Source organism: Entelurus aequoreus, linkage group LG26, assembly GCF_033978785.1.
Source record: "Entelurus aequoreus isolate RoL-2023_Sb linkage group LG26, RoL_Eaeq_v1.1, whole genome shotgun sequence".
In the NCBI taxonomy this organism is placed as follows: Eukaryota; Metazoa; Chordata; class Actinopteri; order Syngnathiformes; family Syngnathidae; genus Entelurus; species Entelurus aequoreus.
In genome coordinates, this window is record NC_084756.1 from 33,577,060 (window position 1) to 33,587,118 (window position 10,059).

Genomic DNA, 10,059 nt, shown 5'->3' on the forward strand with positions numbered 1-10,059 from the left:
TTCATGCGGCCATCATTGTAAACAATAGGGAACTTTGCGTATATGTTCAACTGACTACGTCACGCTACTTCCGGTAGGGGCAAGCCTTTTTTTTATCAGATACCAAAAGTTGCAATCTTTATCGTCGTTGTTCTATACTAAATCCTTTCAGCAAAAATATGGCAATATCGCGAAATGATCAAGTATGACACATAGAATAGATCTGCTATCCCCGTTTAAATAAAAACAAATCATTTCAGTAGGCCTTTAAAGTCTTGACAGTTTATTTCAAATCCTGCATGTTCATTTGCTGCTGCTGTTCTCACCAGCACACTTGTGTTTCTTACACTGGTACTCAGAAGACAATCTTTCACCACACACACTGCAACTCAACACTTTCTCTCCTGGGTGTGTTCTCATGTGTACTACAAGGTTTGATTGGTCACAAAAGCTTCTGTTGCAGATTGAACATGTGAAAGGTTTCTCCCCAGTGTGTGTTCTCATGTGTCTTTTCAAATGTTGACTTTGTGCAAAACCTTTACCACAGAGTGAACAGATAAAAGATTTTTCACCAGTGTGTGTTCTCAAGTGTTCTTTCAAACAGCGACTTTCTACAAAACCTTTACCACAGATTGAACAAATACAAGATTTTTCTCCAGTGTGTCTTCTTTTGTGTTTTACCAAACATGAACTGTGTGCAAAACCTTTACCACAGATTGAACAAGAAAAAGGTTTTTCACCAGTGTGTCTTCTCATGTGTGCTTTCAAACTGTGACTTTGTACAAAACCTTTACCACAGAGTGAACAGATAAAAGATTTTTCACCAGTGTGTCTTCTCATGTGTATTTTCAAATTGTAACTTTGTACAAAACCTTTACCACAAAGTGAACAGTTAAAAGGTTTTTCTCCAGTGTGTGTTCTCATGTGTGTTTTCAGACGACAATGGTATTTAAAGGTTTTGTCACAGTGAGAACATGTGAAGTGAGTGTTGTCAGTGTGACATGTCTTATCATCTTTAGAGTGTTCATCATCAGTGTCAGGAGAGTGTGACGTTGTGTCCTCACTATCTGATAGTGGAGCTAACATCTTGTCTGCTTGTGATCCTCCACAGTGGTCTCCATCACCTTCTGTTGTCATGTGTTGTGTTGAGCTGCTGCTTGGAGGCTCCGCCTCTCTCTTCTCCTCATCATCTTCACTCTTCACAAGGACACCAGTCACTGGGAACTCCTCCTCTTCTTCTTTAATGTGCAGCGGCTCTTGGTCCTCCTCTTCCTCTTTAAAGTAGGGGTTCAGTGGGTCCTCCTTTTCCTCTTTAATGTGAGGGGTCAGCGGGTTCTCTTGCTCCTTAAAGTGAGGGGTCAGTGGGTCCTCCTCTTCATTTTTGCTGTGTAAGACCAGTGGGTCCGCCGCTTGACCTTTAATGTGAAGAGACAGTTTAACACTATGGGTCTGTGGCGTCTCGTCTTCCTCTGTAATATGGGGGGGTTGTGGCTCCTCCCCTCCTTCTTCAATGTGATGGGAATGTGGTACATCTTCCTCTTTAATGTGGTGGGGCTGTGGCTCTTCTTCCTGCTCACGAGGAAGATGTTCTTCTACGACATCTGCGGGACAGGAGAAAACAAACATTCTTTAGAAAAGTCGAGCTTTGCTCAGTCACTTGAGGCATTGTCCTGCACCAACATATGATCTCACAATCTCATCAGTTTCCCCTCACAGTAGTCAGGCTACTTCCAGCTGACACATGAAGACCTTCAGTGGAATGCCTTCCCAGACCAACGTCCAATCCACCTTATTCATATAAAAACATCCTAAAAGTAATTCCTGCAATCCTTAATGGTAGACGCCATACGTGAAAGTGTGCTGTTCTCCCTCTGAATAAGTCATACACACACAGGACATAATGTACCACATGCCAGCCTCCACGCAGTAGTACTAGTGATGAGCTCCCTCTGCTGGTGGACAATAATTACAGTGATTTTCACATTAATCTTTAGAGACATGTCTGCTCTAAAAAAAGCATGAGCACAGTCAACATGTTAGCCAAAAAAGATTACATCTGTTTTGCTTTCATTTAGATAGTGTTGCCATAGTTAAACTGGGAAGCAGTAATCAGATTACTGACTATTCCTTCAAAATATAACTTGTTTACCTTATTATTAATAGTAATAATGGATTAGATTAATTTAATGCGTTTCTAGACACTCAAATTGCGTTAGAGTGAGAACTGAAAAGGCATCATTCATGTGGTCCACACATTCAATGTGGTAAGCTACATTTAATTATAATAATAATAATAACTAGATGAAGCAATCCCTGAAAAAATTGCGTGTGAATGCTCCAATGCTGAAGTTGAACTGAAATGCTGACAGAATGTAGTATGAATGTAAGAATAGTTTGAATGTTGGAATGGTTTGAATGTTGAAGAGTTTGAATTTCGGGGAAACCGGGAATTTTTTAAGTTCTTAAACCAACTTGTTTTTTTGTCCTGACTCAGAGGAATGTTTTGACAATGGAATGGTTGAAATGAGTTGAACAATGTGAAAGGAGTCATCACACTAAAAAAGGTTGGAAATAAGGTTAGAAAAAAAACGGAATTCCTGGAAATGTGTTGAATGTGGAAAAATGGTTGTTTGAATTTCCAGGATGAATTAAATGTGTTGAAGGTGGAATGGTTTGAAAAATGTGGGAATTGTGGAAGTTTGAAAAATGGATAGTTAATTTTGAATGGGGAAATTGTCCCTAAAGATTGGGAATTCTAGAAAATCCGGGAATTTCATTTATTAAGTGTTGAAAGGGATCACACAATTCCTGAACACACTGAATATTTTGAAGTTGGAACGGTTTGAATCGGATGAAAAATGTGCGAGTTGTGGAACTTTCATTTTATTCCATTCAATGGGAATTTCATGGACATTTTTGAGCATTTCGGGGAAAGCGGGATTTTTTTTGAAAATGCTAAAAAATGTGAATGTTCTGAATGAGTTGAAATGGTTGGTGTTGGGATTTTTTAAATCGGTTGAGAAATGTTGAAGTCGTAACATTTTTAATTGAGAAATGGTATTATGGAATTCCTTGAATTTCGGGAAAACCGGGAATTTTTCCAGTTCAAAAAATAACTTTGTTTTCTGTCCTGATTAAGAGGAATGCTTTGACGGTGGAACGGTTGAAGTGGGTTAAAAAATGTTGTAATTTCAATTTCCAGAATTAGTGGAATATGTTGAAGGTGGAATGGTTTGAATCGGTTGAAAAATGTGGAAATGGTGGAATTTTGAAAAATGGCTAATTCATTTTGAATGGGGAAAAATGTCCCGGAAAACGTGGAATTCTGGGAATTTTTGGAATTTGTCAAGGGAAAGCCTGTGATTACCGAATAGGCTGAACAGTTTGAAGTTGGAATGGTCTGAATCGGATGAAAAATGTTGGAGTTGTTGAACTTTGAAAAATGTCCCATTATTTTCAATGAGAATTTCATGTAAATTTTGGGAATTTTGGGAAAAGCGGGACATTTTTTGAAAATGCTAAAAAAAAATGGAATGTTCTGAATGAGTGGATGGTTGGTGTTGGAATTTTTCAAATCGGTCGAGAAATGTTGAAGTAGTAAACATTTTTCAATTGAGAAATAGTATTATGGAATTCCTGGAATTTCGGGAAAAGCTGGAATTTTTCCAGAGAAAAAAAGTTCGTTTTTTAACTTCGTTTTTTAAGAGGAATGATTTGCCGGTGGAACGGTTGAAGTGGGTTGAAAAATGTGGTCGACAGAAAAAAGGGTGAAAAAAGGGTGAAAAAAAGGGTTTGAAAAAAACGGGAATTCTGGGTATTCTTCAAAGTTTTTGGAACTTGGAAAAATTATAGTTTGAATGTCCAGGATTAGCGGAATATGTTGAAGGTGGAATGATTTGAATCGGTTGAAAAAAGTGGAAATGATAGAAATTTGAAAAACGGCCAATTCATTTTGAATGAGAAAAATTACTAAGCACTTATTTATTCTTGTTTCAAGCTAATTTAGCGGCTATCTTAGCTTGCCCGTCCTTTGTGTGTAACATGTTTAGCCTCGTTCTACTGTCCTTCAGTGATAATAATACTTGTAAGAAATGTAATGTATCAATCAATCAATCAATTCCTTTATTGTCATTGTCATAATAACACTTAAGTCATACATGTCAACGAGATTTTGTTTGAGCTTTGTCTAGGGCAGTGGTTCTTAACCTGGGTTCGATCGAACCCTAGGGGTTCGGTGAGTCGGCCTCAGGGGTTCGGCGAACTATCCGCCGCGGAGGGCGAGACACACCCGACTCATCGTGTAAATAAAAACTTCTCCCTATCGGCGTATTATAGATACGGCAACAGCATAAGTCACACATTTTAATGATCACATTAAAATATAAAGGTATCAAATCTTTATAAAAGTGAAAAAGTATATAGAAAACATGCAGGTGTGTAATTTGTTGTGAGTTCATGCACTGTGTTGGTTTTGTTCTTTGATTCATACTTTTTGTCAAGCGATTTTTTTTAAGCAGGGTTGCATGAGGTACCTACACAACGTTACGTTAGTCAATGTATCACACACAGTAACGTAACGTTAGTCAATGTATCACACACAGTAACGTAACGTTAGACGCGGTCAGCAGCACCGCATATTTTAGCAACCTACAAAAAAACAAACCTAGTCAAATAAAGGTTAATTAAAATGTATACTATATTAAGAATATGTGTACATATTGCATAGGGGCCTGACATCTAAAAAGTACAACTCTTTTCATTGTTATGTTCATGTATTTGTTTTGTTTTTCATATGTGCGCACACATCAACACACATACAGTATGAGATGAGGTCAATGAGATAAGGTAAGAACAGGATAGAAAGTGCTGTGGAACTAGTTACAATGCAATATGCCATGGAAATACAATGTTAACACTTTTGTACAAATAAGTACAGTTGCACTTTTTTTTTTAAATGTGTTCTGTAAAGGAATGAGTTAAATGTTTAAAATGACTGGTTAATAGTGCTATTATGAAGTGCAATGTCAGCACTATTTTTTTACCTGCAATTTCAAATTCACTTGTTTTAATAAATTAATACAGCGTTTTAAAAGCATACACAATCTGTGTAAATATATTAGTCTGTGGTTAAAAGGACTCGAAAGGACTCGAAACTCAAAATGCAGGACTTGGGACTTGACTTGAGACTTTCCAGTCTTGACTTTGGACTTGACTCTGGACTTGCCTGTCTTGACTCGGGACTTGACACCGAGACTTGAGGGCAAAGACTTGAGACTTACTTGTGACTTGCAAAGCAATGACTTGGTCCCACCTCTGATATATTCCAAATGTCATTTTCTTGTTATTAGTCAAATATAAAGTTAGTAAAGATTAGAGAGTAAGAAGTCAACAAACCTGTTCTGTGTAACACAACTTGATGTTTCTTGAAAACAGCGTCCAGTAGTTGATAGTTCTCCTCTTTTATTCTAGAAAGTTCCGCCTCGTATTCTGCTATCGTTCTTTCTAACACTACAAATATTTCTTCAACGGCAGCAGTTAGTCGCTGATCCACCAACGCTCTCAACATGTGTAATGTAGACATTTTCACACAATCACAACACTTTACTCTCACACTTGATCTCTACTTAGCGACGTGTTAATAACTTCTGTTAGCAGCTAACAAGCTAAGCTAACTAGCGAGCTAAGCTAACTAACAAGCAAAGATAGCAGGAGAAGCGGCACGGTGCTTCTAGCGCATCCAGACCATTTTATCCTTCAATAAAGAATCAAAGATGTATTTTATACGACGTAAATATTTCAAACTGGAGAACAAATAATAAGACTGACTTATTAGCGTCCTTCTAGCGTCTTTCTCCGTCAATGTGCTTTCACGACAGTTAGCACACTTGACGTTACAAGGCAGGACTGCTCTTCTTCTTCTTCTTTTCTACTTTAACAGCGCCACCTTCTGATATGGAGTGTGGACCGAGATGGAACCCTACATTCTTCTATTGAAATACTTGTACCTCTTCTATATTTTCTCTATAGAGTTTAATTTGGAGCTTGTTTTGAACTTTCCTCTTTGTAAAATTCATGACTTTAGTCTTTCCAACAGAGAATGTTAAAGGCCTACTGAAACCCACTACTACCGACCACGCAGTCTGATAGTTTATATATCAATGATGAAATCTTAAAGGCCTACTGAAATGAATTTTTTTTATTTAAACGGGGATAGCAGATCTATTCTATGTGTCATACTTGATCATTTCGCGATATTGCCATATTTTTGCTGAAAGGATTTAGTATAGAACAACGACGATAAAGATTGCAACTTTTGGTATCTGATAAAAAAAAGGCTTGCCCCTACCGGAAGTAGCGTGACGTAGTCAGTTGAACATATACGCAAAGTTCCCTATTGTTTACAATGATGGCCGCATGAAGTGAGAGAGATTCGGACCGAGAAAGCGACAATTTCCCCATTAATTTGAGCGAGGATGAAAGATTTGTGGATGAGTAAAGTGCAAGTGAAGGACTAGTGGGGAGTTGAAGCTATTCAGATAGGGAAGATGCTGTGAGAGGCGGGGGTGACCTGATATTCAGCTGGGAATGACTACAACAGTAAATAAACACAAGACATATATATACTCTATTAGCCACAACACAACCAGGCTTATATTTAATATGCCACTAATTAATCCTGCATAAAAACACCTGCGTGTTTGTTATGCTAGCTCCTAGCTCCTATGCTAGCTCCTAGCTCCATAGAACACGCCAATACAATTCAAACACCTGATCAACACACACAATCACTCAGCCCAAAAGACCGTTCACCTAACCCAAGGTTCATAAAGCTTATATATTTTTAAAAAGTTACGTACGTGACGCGCACATACGGTCAAGCTGTCAAATGTTTAGCAGCCAAGGCTGCATACTCACGGTACCTGGTATTCAGCTGGGAATGACTACAACAGTAAATAAACACAAGACATATATATATATACTCTATTAGCCACAACACAACCAGGCTTATATTTAATATGCCACAAATTAATCCTGCATAAAAACACCTGCGTGTTTGTTATGCTAGCTCCTATGCTAGCTCCTAGCTCCATAGAACACGCCAATACAATTCAAACACCTGATCAACACACACAATCACTCAGCCCAAAAGACCATTCACCTAACCCAAGGTTCATAAAGCTCATATATTTTTAAAAAGTTACGTACGTGACGCGCACGTACGGTCAAGCTATCAAATGTTTAGCAGCCAAGGCTGCATACTCACGGTACCTGGTATTCAGCTGGGGAAGACTAAAACAGTAAATAAACACAAGACATATATTTACTCTATTAGCCACAACACAACCAGGCTTATATTTAATATGCCACAAATTAATCCTGCATAAAAACACCTGCGTGTTTGTTATGCTAGCTCCTAGCTCCTATGCTAGCTCCTAGCTCCATAGAACACGCCAATACAATTCAAACACCTGATCAACACACACAATCACTCAGCCCAAAAGACCGTTCACCTAACCCAAGGTTAATAAAGCTTATATATTTTTAAAAAGTTACGTACATACGCAAAAAATAGTTGCGCACATACGGTCAAGCGATCAAATGTTTAGAAGCCAAAGCTGCATACTCACAGAAGCACGTCTGCGTCTTTGTCATCCAAATCAAAGTAATCCTGGTAAGAGTCTGTGTTGTCCCAGTTCTCTACAGGCGTCTGTGTATCGAAGTCAAAAGTCCTCCTGGTTAGAGTCTCTGTTATCCGAGTTCTTCCATCTTGACTGCATCTTTCGGGAATGTAAACAAAGAAGCGCCGGCTGTGTGCTGTTGTTGCTGACTACGTTCGAAAAATACGTCCATTTCGCACCGACAACTTTCTTCTTTGCTTGCTCAGCTTCTTTCTCCATAATGCAATGAACATGATTGCAACAGATTCACGAATACAGATGTCCAGAATACTGTGGAATTATGAAATGAAAACAGATGTGTAAGGCATATCCGTGTTCCCCGGGTTACGTCACGCGCATACGGCATCCTCAGAGGCGTTTCGAACCGGAAGTTTAGCGGCAAATTTAAAATGTCACTTTATAAGTTAACCCGGCCGTATTGGCATGTGTTATAATGTTAACATTAATGAAGTTCTCACTGCAGACGCTAAAGTAATTCAAACATATATCTCACATTTCTATCAAAAGCTTGTCTTCTTTTTAATACTGAAGAATGTGACTCAACAGTTCATCACTTCATAACCAAAATGTCTTCTCATAATTCAACATGTGACAGTCCCATAACGATGACAGAACGTGATGATGATAATAATACTGTGGAGGGGGGCGTGGCCTGCGGGCCTGCAGCGAAGCAGGGTGTGCCAGGGCTGGCCTCGAAGTCAGCGACAGGTGCGTAGATGGCCCACCTGGGCCTTTTTATCTAATCACCTGTCGCTCTGTATAAGCAGCAAACTGGGAGGAGAGAGGTTGTTGGAGCTGGAGCAAGACAGACTTTGTGCTAGAAAGCAGAATGATGGAAAACACGGACAATAAAACAGTATTACATCCAGAAACCCGGGCTCTCATGTCGGTACTTGATGGTCAGAAGAACCCCTGGAGGGCAACCGCCACAAATACATTTGACTTATAAGGCACATTTTTCCGGCACCCAAGGACACGGTACAAATACAAACCAAACAATTGGATAAAAACAACAAAGATGGATGACATTTACAGTGAATAAGCAGTCAGGAATTGATTAACGTGGACCCCGACTTAAACAAGTTGAAAAACTTATTGGGGTGTTACCATTTAGTGGTCAATTGTACGGAATATGTACTGTACTGTGCATCTACTAATAAATGTTTCAGTCTCAAAGTCTCAAAGGAATAGGTGTGTTTTGAGTCTTGCTTTAAAGAGGAAATGGAATGTATATAAGGAATAGGGATGTAAAGGTAAACAGTATAATGATAAACCACCATACAATTCCAGACAATAATACCGTTTAATTTCTTAATTGCCGAAAAAGCATACATTTATTAACGCATTCCAGACAACAACGTTTACTTCCTGTTAAACCGAAGCGCCGTCTGGCCTGGGCATGCGCACTCCAGCCGTTCGGTTGGCGTAAACATGGCGGCGACTATACGCCGACTTTGCTTTGAAAATGTTCCCTCCGAGTAAACATAGCTGATGGCTTCCTTTCACTTCATTTCAATGAGACTCGCTGTGCCATGAAGAGCACAATGCTGTTGGAGGATAAACATATTTCATGTTGCACTTTCATTTTCAAGCTGCAACTAGCGTCCTTCCGTCAGCTGCTGGGACTGAGAGTTGGCATGAGGCAGGCCATTTGTGGGCAACCTTCTTTAAAGTCTGCACTTTGTTGACTCCTCCTTTAACTTAACTCATAACTTTATCACTCTTCCAATAACATCAATACTAGCTCAAATGTTTTGGCATCTCATCCAATTGAACGCAGGCGGAGTTGTCGGTGAGGCACAAAGATTGTGTATTAGATGTGAGAGGTATCACTCCAGTTTAAACTGTTGGACTGAAGGACATAGTTGTTGTTGAAGAACAAAGCTTGTTTATTAGACTTTATCTTCATTAGCCAAACTGCTTTGTGTTTTGTATTGATGTCAAAAAGTAAACAAGTTTTTTTTTTTTTTACATGACTTGTGTTTTTTCATTCCACAAAGTAATTACTTTAATAACCATTCATGTGACATAGCATTTTGGTAATGTTTGATGGTGTATAATTAATACCTATACAACTCTTAATGGATCTGTCCTTATACATCAGGTACATGTACACACATTAGTACATGTACATGTACATGTACACACATTAGTACATCTACATGTCATCATCATCATCTGCAGTCACTCGTAGTCGAGTATTATTAGTACATCTACATGTGCATGTACACACATTAGTACATATACATGTACACACATTAGTACATGTACATGTACATAACTTAAAGAAACGCTGATAATAATAATGAACACAAATATTTGTTGTTAAATGTATAGATAATGTTTACCTAGAGCATGTTTTAGATGTTACAAATGACATGATGGCGTGGCGTTCACAAGC

General features: G+C 38.7%; 1 protein-coding gene across 1 annotated transcript; it reads right to left on the reverse strand.

The window, feature by feature from the left end:
- Nucleotides 1–247: 247 nt before the first annotated feature.
- LOC133643608 (zinc finger protein 391-like) lies at nucleotides 248–5,864 on the reverse strand. The gene is made up of 2 exons (XM_062038279.1): nucleotides 5,374–5,864; nucleotides 248–1,580 (listed from the first exon to the last, which is right to left on the reverse strand). The coding sequence occupies exons 1-2, from the start codon at nucleotides 5,558–5,560 to the stop codon at nucleotides 283–285; spliced, it is 1,485 nt and encodes a 494-aa protein (XP_061894263.1). The 5' UTR covers nucleotides 5,561–5,864; the 3' UTR covers nucleotides 248–282.
- Nucleotides 5,865–10,059: the final 4,195 nt, after the last annotated feature.

Excerpts from the sequence above, each read along its gene's own strand:
- LOC133643608 (XM_062038279.1), bottom strand. The coding sequence starts at position 5,560 with ATGTCTACATTACACATGTTGAGAGCGTTGGTGGATCAGCGACTAACT. Across the intron at positions 1,581-5,373 it reads AGTTGTGTTACACAGAACAG|ATGTCGTAGAAGAACATCTT; the intron begins GTTTGTTGACTT and ends CCTGTCCCGCAG.